Source organism: Choloepus didactylus, chromosome 4 (assembly GCF_015220235.1).
Source record: "Choloepus didactylus isolate mChoDid1 chromosome 4, mChoDid1.pri, whole genome shotgun sequence".
Classification (NCBI taxonomy): domain Eukaryota; kingdom Metazoa; phylum Chordata; class Mammalia; order Pilosa; family Megalonychidae; genus Choloepus; species Choloepus didactylus.
The window spans coordinates 33,056,517-33,073,744 of NC_051310.1; the positions used below are offsets into that span (position 1 = coordinate 33,056,517).

At 40.3% G+C, this 17,228-nt stretch overlaps 1 protein-coding gene across 4 annotated transcripts in view; it reads left to right on the forward strand.

Annotated features, from left to right (window-relative positions):
- ANGEL1 (angel homolog 1) overlaps positions 1–17,228 on the forward strand; it is an 80,019-nt gene that overhangs the window by 53,633 nt on the left and 9,158 nt on the right. For all 4 annotated transcript variants that reach the window (XM_037832228.1, XM_037832231.1, XM_037832229.1 and 1 more), the window contains 5 exons: positions 1,030–1,256; positions 1,732–1,801; positions 2,349–2,782; positions 5,308–5,434; positions 5,742–5,852. In XM_037832228.1, coding sequence (XP_037688156.1) covers positions 1,030–1,256; positions 1,732–1,801; positions 2,349–2,782; positions 5,308–5,434; positions 5,742–5,852 — 969 coding nt within the window. The remainder of the gene's footprint in view (positions 1–1,029; positions 1,257–1,731; positions 1,802–2,348; positions 2,783–5,307; positions 5,435–5,741; positions 5,853–17,228) is intronic.

A 17,228-nucleotide genomic window follows, 5' to 3' on the forward strand; every position in this document is an offset into this window, starting at 1 on the left:
AGGAGGGTGGCGCGTATACCTGCAGTGTTGGCTTAGAGAGAGAGGCCACATCTGAGCAATGAAAGAGGTTCTCTGGGGGTGACTCTTAGGCAGAATTCTAAGTAGGCTTAGTCTCTCCTTTGCAGTAACAAGCTTCATAAGGGCAAACCCCAAGATTGAGGGCTTGGCCTACTACAATGGTAGCCCCCAATGCTTGTGAGAATATCAGTAATTCCCCAGGTGAGGAAGTTTAATATTTCCAATTTTCCACCAGTCCCTCAAGGGGGCTTTGCAAATGCATTTTTATTCTCTGCCCAAATTACTCTGGAATGTATTGGGGCTTCATGCTAACCTGTAATACTGATTTTTTATGCTGCTGTTTGGAGGTGGCCCAAGGGCTTCTGGAGTTAGGGATGGGGCATTCAAGATAGAAGGTCTCTGGGCTTCACTCTGTGCCTCACCCAGAGAAGCTTCAGTTTTATCTGTGTTGCAGAGTGGGCTTCCAAATAAGGTAAAATACAAAGAGAGAGTTCTGTGGCTCAAATAAGTTTGAAATCCACCATACTGCCCCATGCTATTGGGAAGATGGGGAGCCTGGGACAGGTTGTGGTTTCTAGACTTATAGGTATTTCCAGTTTTAGAAGTCAGAAAACACCCAAGGCTAAAGTTACTTTAGAAATGTCTTGAACCTCAGATGATTTTTAACCACACACATTTGAGTGATTCCCCAGAGATTCATGGATTTCCCAAAAAAGTGAGAGACTGTCAGCCTGTAAACATTTATTGAGCATCTACTATGTATCAGGAACTGTACTGGGTACTGGAAATACAGTGGTGAACAGGCCAAGATCATCCCTGGCTTTGTGGGGCTTATGGTCTAGTCTAGGGAATGTCCTTAGAGTGAGGCAAATCACCACAGTGAGAGATGGGTGACAGGGAAGATGAAAAAAGGAACTTTGGGCACAGTACCACTGTGTCGTGAGTGAAGATGGTGGGAGCCTCTGGATGACATGTACTTGACATGGAATTCTTCCCCCAACCCCCTTGCAGAAATCTTGTGGCGAGAATGGGAGGACTTCTCCAGCCAGCCAGATGCTCAGGGCCTGGAGGCAGGGGATGGCCCTCCGTTCCAGTTCACTCTGATGTGCTATAACATCCTGGCCCAGGACCTGATGCAGCAGAGCTCAGAGCTCTACCTGCATTGCCACCCAGACATCCTCAATTGGAACTATCGCCTCACGAACCTCCTGCAGGAATTCCAGCACTGGGACCCTGATGTAAGTGGAGAGGGGGAAGTGCCATCTTGCCTTGACTCTGGACCTGGGCTATTTCTCAGTGCTCTTAGAAAATGAGTACAACTGTACAATCCCACAGTTGTTCAAATGATTGCAGTCCTACTTAGGCCTGGATTCTGCCTGCCTAGAGTGAGTTTTTAGCAGATGCTGAGAAGAATCTCCCTAGGTGTGCACCTTTTCAGCATCTTTATTCAGTGAAGGGGACTTGAGGGCTTTGAGCAGCAGGAAAATCTGGTACATGTCTGATATCCTCAGCTTAAGCCTGGAGCTGTTCTTATTGTTACTGGCTTTCAGGGAAGAATCAGTCCTGTGAGAAGTTTCAGTGTGGCTATACTTGAGATGCACAGAAACTTCCCTTTTGCTTTAGTGCCTGTTCCCAGGGGGTTAAGAGTCACACTCTGGCATTCTGGGTATTCTATGTACTCTGGAGTGAGTGGTTTCCTTGTCAATTTCCCAGATCCTGTGTCTCCAGGAAGTCCAAGAAGATCATTATTGGGAGCAGCTGGAGCCGTCTCTGCGCATGATGGGTAACACAGCTTCGTGGCATGTTTGCCAGCCTTTCTTCCAACAGCTTTGTCTACTCCTGAAGAGACCATCTTTTTCTTTTGTGCCAGTAAACCCTCATTCTTACCTGTGAGCTAGCTTGTATAGTAGAACTGTGCCGTTTTTAAAGCAATTCTGACATACACTGCCATTTAACCCTTGACGTAACCAACCCTGTGAGGTTGAGTATTATTATCCCCATTTTAAAGAAGAGGAAACTGAGATCACAAACTGGTAGGTTATGGAGCTAGGACTCCAGTCTGTCTGACTCTGGATTCCATGCTCTTCCTTTCAAGTTGTATTGCTTCATACGCGTTCCTCCCTCCTTCCCCTTCCAGCCACTCAGTCATCTGGTTACAACTATAAGGGAACCTCTGCAGAACCAAGGAAGTGGCAAGGACAAAGACTCCCCTTATGGAGCAGCAGGAGCAATGCCTTAGGGATGCACAATTGGGCTGCTGCCACTAGTTGGAGTGGATTCAGGCTTTAAGGATTCTGAACCATCTCCCTTAACTGGGATTTTCCTTTCAGGCTTTACCTGTTTCTACAAGAGGAGGACTGGGTGTAAAACAGATGGCTGTGCTGTCTGCTACAAGCCCACCAGATTCCGTCTGCTTTGCGCCAGCCCTGTGGAGTACTTCCGGCCTGGCTTGGAGCTCCTCAATCGGGACAACGTGGGCTTAGTGTTGCTGCTGCAGCCGCTAGTCCCAGAAGGCCTGGAGCAAGTCTCGGTGGCCCCCTTGTGTGTGGCAAATACTCATGTCCTGTACAATCCACGCCGGGGTGATGTCAAGCTGGCCCAGATGGCCATTCTCCTCGCTGAAGTGGACAAGGTGGCCAGGTTGTCTGATGGCAGCCACTGCCCCATCATCTTGTGCGGGGACCTGAATTCTGTCCCCAATTCACCTCTCTACAACTTCGTCAGGGATGGAGAGCTCCAGTACAATGGGATGCCAGCCTGGAAGGTGAAACGGGGAGGCCACTATGGGGGTGGGAATGTGGCCTAGAGAGAGAGAGAGAGGAGTTGGCATCCACCGCTGCTTCTGTGGCAGGTCTCGGTTATACCTGTTCTGGCTCTCTCCTGCTTTCTCTTGGTCTGTTGAATGGCTTGTACCTAAATGCCACTGGTGCCCTAGTTGCCATGTAGGCAGAGGAAAGCATTATTCTGCTCTACAAGAGTTTCATCAAGGAGCTCAGGGAATGGGAGAAACCATTTACTAAGTGCCTACCACATGACAGGCCACCATTAGGCAGAGCGATTAAGAGCACCCACTGAGAAGCCAGACAACCTTGAGTTCAAAGTCTTGTGCCACCACGGGCAAGTTATTTAACTTCCTAAGACCTATTTGCCCCATCTATACATTGGGGATATAATGGGACCTGCTTCAGAAGTTTTTTTTTTTTTTTTGGGTGGATTATAAAAAGTTAGGAATTTGTGAGTGCCTTTGGTATACTGGGTTCCTTCCAGATTTTACCATTAATTTATTTTTGGTTCACAACTAATACATAAGTACATTCTTGCAAGAATTCAAGCATAAGACAAGGCAAAAGTCCCCTTTTTTGCCTACATTCCATACCCTCTCAGAGTCAGGTAACAACTGTTCTGAGATTGGTAGTGTACTTCTAGATTGTTTTCTATGTATTTAGTGGTATCTATATTCTTATGATGTTGTAATCATAGTTAACATTAAGCACTTACTGTGTACCAGGTTCTATTTTGAGTACTTTACATGTAGTAACTCATTTAATTTTCACCATATCTACCATTATTTCCATTTTATAAATAAACACAGAGAGTTAAGTAGTTTGCTCTAGGTTATGCAGGTTTTGGAGCCAGGATTTGTAAACCAGGCTCCCTGGCCCCAGAGCTCTTGCCCTCAAATACTGAGCTATGATTGCTTCTGACAGCCGATATGTAATCTATTGTGTGTGACCTTTAAAAACCTGAAATACTACTGTCTATTTCATTTTGTAGCTTGGTTTTTTCCATTTAACAATATGCATATGGATCTGTTTCAAGCCTTTTAACTGATGAATGTTGATAGTATAGATGTGTCATAGTTTTATCATGGTTTATTTAACCCTGCTGATGAGCATTCAGCTTGTGCTGATTTCTTTATATGTCATTTACTCTCCTTGTTCCTCTGTTTTGTCCCCACTGATCAACTTTCATTGCTTAACTTTTGGCAAGACATGAGTGGAGAAGGAGCACACAATGACTTAATTATTATTCAGCACTTTGGGCTTTTACTTTAATGAAGTTACTGAAATGCCACTGGTGCCCTAGTTGCCATGTAGGCAGAGGAAAGCATTATTCTGCTCTACAAGAGTTTCATCAAGGAGCTCAGGGAATGGGAGAAACCATTTACTAAGTGCCTACCACATGACAGGCCACCATTAGGCAGAGCGATTAAGAGCACCCACTGAGAAGCCAGACAACCTTGAGTTCAAAGTCTTGTGCCACCACGGGCAAGTTATTTAACTTCCTAAGACCTATTTGCCCCATGTATACATTGGGGATATAATGGGACCTGCTTCAGAAGTTTTTTTTTTTTTTTTGGGTGGATTATAAAAAATAATGAATGTGAAGAGTTTCCCAGTTCCTTGTTCAAAGTAAGCAGTCAGTAATTGGTAGTGGTTATTATCAGGGTTCTTAATTGTATGTGGTAAGTTTCATTATCTTCATTTTACAGTAGTTGATACTGAACCCAAGAGAGTTAACTAAATTGCCCAAAGTCACACAGCTAGTAAATGGCCATCAAATTCCAGGTCTGTTTTACTTCAGATGACAGATTGAAAATACTTGCCCTTTAAGGGCACCACTCTACCCTCAGCTCTTAGCTAGTGTCTTACACGTAGTTGGCATTCAAATATTTGTTGTTGTTAAATGAAATAAAGGGAATTTTGCTACCAACGTTGGAGATGTGCAGATGGCTGATGTTGCTGAATGTTTCCCCTACTACATTCTGTCCATTCCCAGGCTGCTCATTGACTTTGACCGAGGATGGTGACCTAGATACGGCAAAGTGCTTTGGTAGATTTCCCATTTGGTTTTGACCCTCTGGTTTCCTAATAATAGGCTTAGGATGCTAGACCTTGATCCAGAAGATCCAAAGATCAGGATAAACCTTTATCACATTGCAAGTTAAAGCCCCTAAAAGTTGCTATGTGGAGAATTGTGTAGATTTTTCTGAGGTGAATTTAGGGACCACATGTTCATTCAGTCTTATTCTCCTTGACTCACACACCTCACTCTCTTACCCCTCATACCTGTCTCATGGACATTTCAGTGTTTGTAGTGAAAAAATTAATGGTTTTAATTAGCTCCTTATTTTGCAAACTTTCCCTGAGACTTATGTGGCTTGCTTACGTCATGTATGTAGCGTATGATTGTGTGTAAGTGTGTATGTTTGTCTGCATGTCCCAAAATGGCTTTTATTTCCATTTCCTGCCTTGTTTTCCTCATTCCAATCCTGCTCTTTCCTTATAGGTATCTGGACAGGAAGACTTCTCCCATCAGCTTTACCAGAGGAAGTTGCAGACCCCGCTCTGGCCCAGCTCCCTGGGCATCACTGATTGCTGTCAGTATGTCACCTCCTGTCACCCCAAGAGATCAGGTGAGCAGGTGTCATATTCTTGGTTGGCTGTGCCTCCATGCCCATTTTGGGAGAAAGCTGTTAGCTCAATGACAAGACAAAGTGTAATCCCCTCTACTCTCTCAGGTTCCTCTGTTTTTCTCACTGTCCTCCCCATGGGCATCCAAATGAAATGTACAACTTTAAATCATAGCCACTGAAAAATTTTCTTGTCCTCAGAGCCAGACTTACTTTGTGTCCCAACACTGGAAGCTTCTTGATACTAAGGAGGTCTCAACATGTTGCTCCTCTTCCTTTCTCTCACTGTATGGCTTCTCCTGGTTTACAGAGAGACACAATTATAGCCGAGACTTCCTGCTGCGTTTCCGCTTCTGCAACATCGCTTGTCAGCGACCAGCAGGATTGGTTGTTATGGAAGGAGTGACAGACACTAAGCCAGGTAAGGGGAACTAAGCATATTTTCTTTGCCTTTTTTCCTCCTCACTCCCTGATATTTGTTAGTTATGTGGTTTCCTAGATTTTTCTGGATATGATTCTTAGAGATCAGCTTCATGTAATAAGCATGCTTAGAAGGAAGGCTGATTGCATGAATGTGCAATGTAAAAGAGCACTGGACAAGGAGTCAAGAGACCTGGGTTCTTACTAACTCTGAGACCTTGAGTAAGCTTCTTAACCTTTCAAGGCTTAATTTCCTAATAACTAGCATGTGTATAGTATAAATAGAGAGAGAAGATAGACATGATGGTGCTTTGAAAATCATCATAAAGTGACAGTAGTCCTGATTGTAATAAAAAGTTGCTCCCACTGAGAACTTCTAGAGTGTATGTGGCAGAGTATACTTGACATTTTCCTTTTCTTGTCTTTGAAACAATTCCAAAACAACAAGAGTGGGAAAAGAAATGCAAATCCCGTCTTTGACAAAACTGGGAGATACCTCAAAATATTAGAAACTGTGAACCACGATACAATTGGAATGGCTGCAAGAAGTACTGGGGATTGTTGAGGGGTGCTGGAGAAGTACAGAGGGTCTTATCTGTGGGGCTATATGGACCTCAGAAAGATCCAGCAGAGTACAGTTATCCCTTCCACATCATGTCTTTCCCTGTTGTGGTTTCGATGTATCACAGGTCAGCATTAGAAATTAAATGGGAATTTTTTGGGAGTTTTGCAGAAGCTGCAGATGGCATGTGAAGGTCAACAGATAATACAGGGAAAGTTTAAAAACTCAGAAATGCCATAAAATATATGTATAGTGTTGTGTAATATCAACACATTTTATCTTTTAATACCATAAATATACACAATTTCTTTTTTAAAGTTAAAATAAGTAAAATTAAATTTTATAAAAAAACATGAAACCCAGCGGATGACACACAAGGGCTAGAAATGTAGAGATATATCTTTAAAAGTTTAGTAACTCATAAATGCATAAAATGTATATTTTTTCCAAAATTTTTGCCAAGGCAGAAGGCACCTTTCGGTCTCTTTGCAAATTTGTCCTGCTTTGGCTAGTGGTTTCCTTCAGAGGTTAGCTCTCCTATCAATCAGGGCAGCCTGAGGCAAATGGGAAGTGCAGAGGCTGCAGTCTTACCTGAGCCCACGTTTAGTCACAGCCTGGAAGCCTGCTTCTTCTCCTGGATCTGTGCTTGCTAGAGGACCCAGGGATTCCGCATGTACAGTCCACAGATGTTTGAGTGAATACTTCCTCTACTCCCTTTGGAACAGACCTCCCCCAACTCCTGGTTGTTCTTCTGAGTGACAATGCGGGTAGTCCTTTGCCCTGGGGTGTTTCAACTTAACTGTTTCTCACACTGTCCCAGCTGTCTGCAAGTGGCTTCTCTTCCCTCAAGGCAAATCCTGGGAATGCCAAAAAATTTTACGTGGAATGGATTTTCCAGATCGTGGTGTTGTCCCTAACTCCTGCGATGTGGAAGGGATAACTGTACATTTCTCCAAGGTGAGGAGTATACCTTGAAACATAAAACCACAATCCCTTGTTTCATGAACAAGAAAAGGATGCACAGATTGTGATAGGAGCTTCTCTGAACCTGCTTTGGTTCTAAGAGAGTAGAAGAAGGACTAATTAAGGAATAAAACCATATTTGCATTAAATAGTCTTGTCAAGTGGCAGGGGTGAGATGAACTTACCCTAGAGTGTCATATTTCTTTTGTCTGGGGAGAAGGAAAAGATGAAAAGCACTTGTATACAATTCTAAGTCATAATGAAAATTCCTATTACTTGGAATGCGTATCTAGTCCTTCTCTTATATAAACTTTGTACAAATAACTGGCAAAGGAAAATTTCAACTAATTCAAAGCTGGATAGAACAAAAGAAATCATCATTGGTTCTGTACTAAAATACTACAAGTTAAAAAAATAAATTAAAAGGAACAGGTAAAACAAAAGACATGTAAATACATCAAAGATAAAAATATCACCATGGAGCATATGAAAATTATGATTATTTCCTCACAAGTAAAAAAATGAAGCAATTGCTTTTATAAAGTGAAAGCATAAAAATAAAATAAAATAAAATAATTGCCTTTGTAAAATAAGTTGAGGCATATGTTAAGACATAAGAAGATCATTAAAATGGAAGCTGCAGAACTCAGGAAAGAAGTGGTATAAAAAGTAAAATCATCAGATAAAATGAAGACTAAATTGGATGCAGTACAAGACAGAAGAGATACTGCTTGAAAAAAAGGCAAGAGACATAGAGGCCAGTAAATGGGGGGAAAAACAGACAATATGAAAAGGAAGTAAAAGAATAGAAAGGATTAGAGTGAAAGTAACAGTAATGGAAGATAGGAAAAGGAGATTCAGCATTCACATAATTGGAGTTTACAAAGAAGAAAATCAATATAAAGGCCTAAAACAAATATTTAAAGGTATGATTCAAGGAAAATTTTTCAAAATTAAAAAGATCTGGCTCTTCAGATTAAGAGGACATTTTATATGGTGGAAGTTACTAGAAGTCAAAAATAAAAGAGTCCTTTGAGCAGTTGAACCTAAAATATCAAGCTACTTTTTAAGGGTTAAACTAATTAGGCTGGCTTCCTTATTAATATTAACATTTAGCTCCAGAAGAGCAGTGCCTTCAAAGCTTCAAGGAAAGCTGTGGCTCAAGAATTTTACATCTAGCCAAATGGCTATTCATGCATAAAAGAAACAGATAAAAGTTTTAAAACTGCGAAGATGCAGGGAATATTGCTCCTGTAGCCTTTCTTTAAGAAACTACTTGAGGAATAACTTAAGCCAATCAAGCAATGACTGGAAAAACTATGGCATAAGGACTGGCGGTGAGCACTGAATTTATTTTTCTTATATAGGAATTTAATTTGAATTGACATTTTGTACAGAACAGCAAACATTTCAGTGGCTCAGTGGTATAAGATTACAGAATCCTAAAGTTGAGTAGTAACAGGATTGCACATAGGTAATTTCACATTATGAACAGGTTATGTTAAAAAAAAATTGGTGCTGTGATTGAATGAGGCATAAAATAATATTTAAATTTAGCAAAAAAGTTAAACCTAGCACCTTTAAAATATATAATGACAATCATTTTGTAGAGTAGGAATGAATCATTATATAGGGAGAAAATATTCAGTTCACTAATAGTACAAAATAATAGCAATATTTTCAAAATTGAGATTAAATATGGATAACTACACCAATCCACTCCCTAACAGTGAACATGTACTTCCTTTTGTCATTATTACTTCCTAAGGCTGAACAGGTTCTGCTGAATCTCTCTTTTTTTTTTTCTCATGGTTAATAGCAGGTATTTTTTTAAAAATTCAATTTTATTGAGATATAGTCACAGAGCATACCATCATCCACAGTGTACAATCAGTTGTTCATAGTATCATTATATAGTTGTGCATGTATCACCACAATCAAATTTTGAACATTTTATTACCACAAAAATAAAAATTAACTGTAAAAGAACACCCAAAGCATCCCAGTCCCCCCATCTCTCCCTATTATTCATTTACTTTTTGTCCCCATTTTTCTACTCATCTTTTCATATACTGGATAAAGGGAGTGTGAGACAAGGTTTTCAAAATCACATGGTCACACAGTGTAAGCTATATAGTTATATAATCATCTTCGAGAATCAAGCTACTGGATTGCAGTTCAACAGTTTCAGGCATTTTCTTTTAGCTACTCCAATACACCAATAACTACAAAGGGATATCTATAAAATGCATAAGAATAACCTCCAGAATGACCTCTCAATTCCATTTGAAATCTCTCAACACTGAAACTTTATTTTGTTTCATTTTTCTTCCCCCTTTTGGTCAAGAAGGCCTTCTCAATCCCACAATTCCAGGACCAGGCTCTTCCCCAGGAGTCATGTCCCACATTGGGGGAGGGAAGTGAGTTCACCTGCAGAGTTGGTTTAGAGAGAGAGGCCACATCTGAGCAATGAAAGAGGTTCTCTGGGGGTGACTCTTAGGCACAATTCTAAGGAGGCTTATCCTCTCCTTTGCAGTAACAAGCTTCATAAGGGTAAGCCCCAAGATTGAGGGCTCAGCCTTCTAAATTGGTTCCCCAATGCTTGTGAGAATATCACTAATTCCCCAGGTGGGGAAGTTTAATATTTACACATTTCCTCCCAGTCCTTTAAGGGGGCTTTGCAAATACATTTTTATTCTCTGCGCAAATTACTCTGGAATGTATCAGGGCTTTACACTAACCTGTACAAACCAACCAGATTTCACTCCCTATTCAAAGTTGCATGTAATTATGGTATTTGAATAAACAGATCACACAAGTTAAATTATATAGTGTGCTACAAAAAATACAGATTTTGCACCTAAAAAACATCTGTTCCTTTGGTCTTATACAGAAGTTGAAGTTTTAAAACACCATAAATATTGTCCTTTATCCTTTATTTCGATTTGCCCTGGTCCTAACAAAGTCTGTTTCATTCATATCTCTAATTGAAGTTTGATCTCTTTTTCAGACTCTTTAACATTTGCTGTATGGGGTAATGCTGACATTCATAGCTGCTGAACTCTGGCTCTGAGTCTCAGGTGTCACACAGATACCCGAAGTTCCAATGACTGACCAGGTTATACACAAAGAGTGCAGCATCTCAGAATTTTGAAATAACCATTACAACTCAGGAACAGATGTAACTACTATAAGAGTTTACAATCTAGGAACCTTTATAGTAAGCCTTCCCCTGATAACCTATGCTCTCAGATTCAATTCTCTGAATTTACACATTATAGTTACTCCATATTAGTGAGGCCTTATAATGTTTGTCTTTTCATTTCTGGTTTATTTCACTCAACATGCTGTCCTCAATATCCATTCACCTAGTTGCATATTTCACAACTTCATTCATTCTTATAGCAGCTCAATATTTCATTGTATGTATATACCACAGTTTGCCATTCCATTTATCAGTTGATGTACCCTTAGGCCACCTCCATCCACTGCGAATTGTAAACCCCAGTGTGCAAATGTCCATTCGTGTCCCTCTTTTCAGTTATTTGAAGTATATACCCAATAACAGGGTTGCAGGACTATATGGCAACACCATACTTAGCCTCCTGTGGAAAAACCACACTGCCCTCTAGATGGTTATACCATTCTTCTTCCCCACCAACAGTGGTTAGGTATATCCCTCTCTCCACATTTTCTCCAGCACTTGTATCCCTCTGTTTATTTTTTAGACAGTTTTATTCACACACCATGCATTCCCTCCTAAGTAAACAATCAAGGTTCCCTGTATAATCACATAGTTATGCATTCACCACCACTATCTATATGAGGATATTTCCTTTTCTTCCACAAAGAAAGAGAAAGAGGCAAAAAAAGAAAAAGAAAAAAAGAAAAAAAATGATGACTGAAAAAAAAAACAAAAGAAAAAATTAAAATAAAATACAATAAAAAGGTCAGACAACAATATCAATGCCAAGAATCCTGTACCCCTCCCTTATATCCCCCTCTCATAGACATTTAGCTTTGGTATATTGCCTTTGTTACAATTAATGGAAGCATATTACAATGTTACTGTTAACTATAGACTAGTTTGCATTGATTTTTTTCCCCAATACAATTCCATTTTCAACATCTTGCAAAGTTGGCATTCATTTGTTCTCCCCCATGTGAAAATATTCTTATATTTGTACATTTAATTGCAGTAATTGACCATTCTAGTTTCACTAAGTTATACCATCCCAGTCTTTATCTTCTATTTTTCCTTCTAATGTCCTACATGCCCCTAACCTTCCTCTTTTAACTGTACTCACAGTCATCTTTGTTCAGTGTACTTACAGTATTGTGCTACCACCACCTAGTATTGTGCTATCCATTTCTGGATCTATACAATCAGTCCTGTTGAACATTCTGTACTCCTTCAGCATCAAATGCCCGCTCTCTACCTCTTTCTGTCTCTTGGTATCTTCATTTCTGCTCTGTTTTCCAAACCTCTCTCTCCTGTCTTTTCCTATCTGTCTGTAGCACTCCCTTTAGAGTTTCTTGTAGAGGAGGTTTCCTGTTCATGAACTCTCTCAGGGTCTGTTTATCTGTAAATATTTTAAACTCACCCTCATTTTTGAAGGACGGTTTTGCTGGATATAGGATTCTCAGTTGGCAGTTTTTCTCTTTCAATATCTTGAATATATCATACCACTGCCTTCTTGCCTCCATGGTTTCTACTGAGAAATCTGCATTTAGTCTTACTGAGCTTCTCTTATATGTGATGGTTTGCTTTTCTCTTTCTGCTTTCAGAATTCTCTTTGTCTTTGACATTTGACAATCTAATTAGTGTCTTGGAGTAGGTCTATTTGGATCAATTCTGTTTGGGTATGCGGTGCTTCTTGGATCTGTAATTTTATGTCTTTCATAAGAGATGGGAAATTTTCATTATTTCCTCTATTCTTTCTACCCCTTTTCCCTTCTCTTCTCCTTATGGGGCACCTATAACATGTATATTCATGTACTTCATGGTGTCATTCAGTTCCCTGAGCCCCTGCTCATATTTTTTCATTCTTTTCCCTATCTGTTCTTTTGTGTGTAGGATTTCAGATGCCTTGTCCTCTAATTCAGTAATCCTTTCATCTGCCTCTCCAAGTGTGCTGTTGTATGTCTCCATTGTGTTTTTCATCTCTTCTGTTGTGCCTTTCATTCCCATAAGTTCTGCCATTTGTTTTTTTCAAGCTTATGAATTCTTCCTTATGGTCACCCGGTGTCTTCTTTATAGCCTTCATCTCTTTTGTCACATTTTCTTTCAACTCGTTGATTTGGTTTAGAAGATTTGTTTGAACATTATAATTAGTTGTTTCAACTCTTGAATCTCAGTTGAGGTGCTAGTTTGTTTCTTTGTGGGCCATATCTTTGTGTTTCCTGGTGTGGCTCATGATTTTTTGCTGTCTAGGCATCTGATTTTCTTGATTAGTTTATTCTGGAGGTTGTTTTCTCTATTTTGCCTTGGGTTTCTTGTTGATTTTCTTTGATCTTTTCTTTATTTCTCTTACTGGCCAGTTGTCAGATTGGCTCTGCCCCCCAATCTTCCTTGAAAAATCAGGCACCCATTGTGGCCTGCCACAAGGATGGGAGGTAGGCACTGGGCACCCCAGCAAGTTCACTGTGTGTGGCAGTATAGATTTGCTGGCTTCCAGTGATGCTCTGTTTTCCACTGGCCAGCGAGACCTGGATTTATTTTAGAGCCTTGCTTTAACAGTTGGGTTGTCTATATTTCTCAGGCAAAACAGGACTGGGTTTCTGTGTAGGTCATGTAGACCAGCTCTCCTGTGTTCCTAATAAAAGGTCTGGTGCATCTTGTTATGTGTTTCTATTCCCTTGCACTTTCCGGACTGTCCAGCAGGTGGCACTGTTTGGTAACTTAATTATCCTCAGAGGCTGCTTTGCCTCCAAGCACATGCTGCGTCTATATAGGTGACCTGAAACTGCAGGATTCCTATGCCCTCACTTTGCCAGCCAAAATCTAGCTCGATGTGGGGCTACACCTGTGGCAGAGGACTCCCTCAGCTGACCTAGTACTCCAGCAGTCCCCAAGGCAAGAAAACGGCCACTGGCTGCCACTTCCCTCAAGGATCGGGGAAGGTCTTTCAGACCCAGGGCTGGAAACACAGTCTCTATCCATATTTTCTCAGTCTCTTTGTCCCTCACTGACCTGGGCCTTGAAATGACCTGCCTTGTCCCCCAGGTCTTCAAACAATGGGGGTATGTGTCACTGCTGTGAGAGATTTTAAATCTGTGTCCTTGGTGGGAGGGGTCCCTTCTGCTGATTCTGTGCCTTTCCCACACTGAGACCAAGTGACGGGGAGGGGACAGAACCAGCTGGTCAGGGATGGAAGATTCCTACCTGGTATTTATTCTCTTTTTTCAATTTGGCATGTGCAGGGTCCTTCTCCAGTCTATATCCTCCTTCAGAGTTTCAAACAATTCAGAATTGTCTTTTTTTTCTTTTTTCGTTGAATCTCAGGAGAGGAGTTTTCAGTAGCTGTTTACATTGCCATGTTGATGACATCACCATGTCTGACTCTCTTTTAAAGTCTCTGAATCTAAAATGCTACTGTCATTTTAATATTAGGCCACAAATAGAAAGGCTTTAATGCACTACAGGGAGTTCATAGTATCTGAGTTCTTTTTTCTAAAGGATCTGTTCTGATGTGCTAACAAATAAGTATTCCCAGTTAAATACCAGAGTCACCTAACCCAACTGTGCACATCATAACATTGTGACTTGATTGGGACACTCACTTTAATGGGAAGCAACTGAGTGCAAAGTAGATACAGTGTTAGGTAGTTATGGTCTCATTTCCCCACATCTGACATTGCACTGGAGCACTCTTTGTCACCTGAGCTGTATACTTACAAAAAAAACACAAAACGTGTGGAGGAACCGAAACCCTCATGGATTGCTGGCGGACATATAAAATAGTACAGCCACTGTGAAAAACAGTTTGTTGGTTCCTCAAAAAGTTAAATATAGAATTGCCATATAACCCGACAATTCTACTCCTAGGTGTATACCCCAAAGAACTGAAAATAGGGGCTGAAAGAGACACTTGTATGCCAAAGTTCACAGAAACATTATTCAAATAGCCAAAAGATGGAAGTAATCCAAGTGTCATAAACAGATGAATGGATAAACAGAATGTGGTATATCCATACAATGGAATATTATCCAGCCATAAAAAAAGAATGAAGTTATGATACATGCTACAACATGGATGTACTTCAAAATCAATGAATGAAATAAGCCAGACATAAAAGGACAAACATTGTATGAGTCTACTTATATGAAATATCTTAAATAAGCAAATTCATAGAAACAGAAAGTAGATTACAGGTTACCAGGGATGGGAGATGGGGACTAGGGAATGGGGAGTTATTGCATAATGGTACAGAGTTTCTGTTTTGGATGGTATGCCAGTTTGGATATATTATGTCCCCCAAAATGACATGTTCTTTAATGCAGTCTTGTGGGGGCAGACATATTAGTGTTGATTAGGTTGGTTGTTTCCATGGAGATGTGACCCACCCAACTGTGGGTAATACTTCTGATTAGATTATTTCCATGGAAGTGTGGCCCCACCCATTCAGTGTGGGTCTTAATTAAATCACTGGAGTCCTATAAGAGCACACAGACAGAAGGAGCTCATTGCTGCAGCTTAGAGAAACATTTTGAAGATGACCATTGAAAGCTGACGCTGACATTTTGGAAAACACCATTTTGAAATGCAGTCTGGGGGCAAGCAGATGCCAGCCATGTGCCTTTCGAGCTAACAGAGGTTTTCTGGATGCCATTGGCCTATCCTTCAGTGAAGGTACCCTATTGTTGATGCCTTAGCTTGGATACTTTTATGGTCTTAAGACTGTAACTTTGTAACCAAAAAACCCCCTTTATAAAAGCCAACCCGTTTCTAGTATTTTGCATAACAGCAACATTAGTAAATTGGAACAGATGGTGAATGAATTTTGGTAATGGATGGTGGTGATGGTGGCACAACACTGTGAAGGTAATTAATGCCACTGAGTTATATACTTAAAAATGGTTAAAATGGCAAATGTTATGAAATATATGTTACTACAATAAAAAATTAATGAAAAATTGTGATTCTCATTCTCCCTGACTCCTATTGTGACTGAATAATTCTTAAGCAGGGAATCTAAATTTTAAGTCCCTCTCTTGTTAATATTTTCAAACATTAATAATTTCTCCTTTCTAATATGACTTTTAAAGATACTAAAAAGAGTTACTATGTTTTCTTTTTTATGAGCACTGCTCAGCTTACACTGAACTTTGGCACTTCAGGTCTCACTTGTAAGACCATGTGCCCAACTATTTGCATTACAGTGTTAGGAAACAATAATTGCAGAGATGATTTTTGTAAACCACTAGTTTACAAACTGAGCAGACATCATAGAGCATAGGATCTCTGCTCAGTTTCCTAAGCAGGAAAGTTGACTCCAACTTCTCCTCTTGCCCATGTGTAACACAATTTATTAACCTCCTCCCAAGTACTTGCAGAGAAACATGCTTGTTTGGCTGCTACTGAAGCTGAGTGGGCCCAGGAAGATGTTGCAGCTCATGTGGCTCATGTGCTCATGTGGCCTCCTGGTGAGACAGGTGGTTCCCCCCAAGTCTCATGTAACTGCCAGAGCTGTGCCATCTGTACACAGTGCTGCCTGGGCAGAACCTCGTGAGGATGGAAACCATTTTCAGTACTACTGGTCACTCTGATTTTTCTGGCACATTGTAACAATAAAATTGGATGTGTTTCAGCTTGCTAAAGCTGCCGGAATAGATTGGCTTTTACAATGGGGATTTATTAATTTACAATCTAAGGCCATGAAAATGTCCCAATTAAGTCATCAACAGGATGATACCTGGACTCTGAATACAGGCTCCTGGCATTCTGGAACATCTCTGTCACCTGGGAAAGTACATGGCTGGTGTCTGCTGGTCCTTCTTTCCTGGGTTTCATTGCTTTCAGCTTCTGGTTCCAGTAGCTTCTTTTATATGTCCTGCAGGTTCTCTCTTAGCTTCTTCAGGGTTTTTCTCTGTGAGCTCTCTGGACTTTTTCTGTCCTTTATCTTCTCTTAAAGGACTCCAATAAAAGATTTAAGACCCACTTTGAATGGGATGGGTCACATCTCAAGTTGAAATAACCTAACAAAAAGGTCTCACCCACAACAGGTCTGCACTCACAGGTATGGACTAAAAAAAATGGCCTTTACTGGGGTACATAACAACTTCAAACAAGCATAGGATGTAACTCAAAATGAAGATATTAGTGTTCTAAATGTTTGTTCTTCAAATAACACAATATCAACAATCATAAAGCAAAACCCACAGGATATAGCAAGGAGTAATAGTCAGAAATGACTAATGGTAAAAGATTTTAATTCATCTTTCTCAGTCTGCAACAGATCAAGTGGATAAAAATAACTAAGAATATAGAAGACCTAAGTAACATGTTGAATTGTAGATCTGGTTGATACTTAACAAACTCTGAACATTGAAGGCAGAGAAAATACATTTTCTTTTCAAGTATCCATAGAAAATTCATAAAAATTATATTCATAAAAATGTATTAGGCCATTTTCTGGTTTGCTAATGCTGCTGGGATGCAAAACACCAGAAATGGATTGGCTTTTATAAAGGGGGTTTATTTGGTTACACTATTACAGTCTTAAGGCCATAAAGTGTCCAAGGTAAGGCATCAACAATTGGATACCTTCACTGGAGGATGGCCAATGGTGTCTGGAAAACCTCTGTTAGCTGGGAAGGCACGTGGCTGGCGTCTGCTCTGGAGTTCTGGT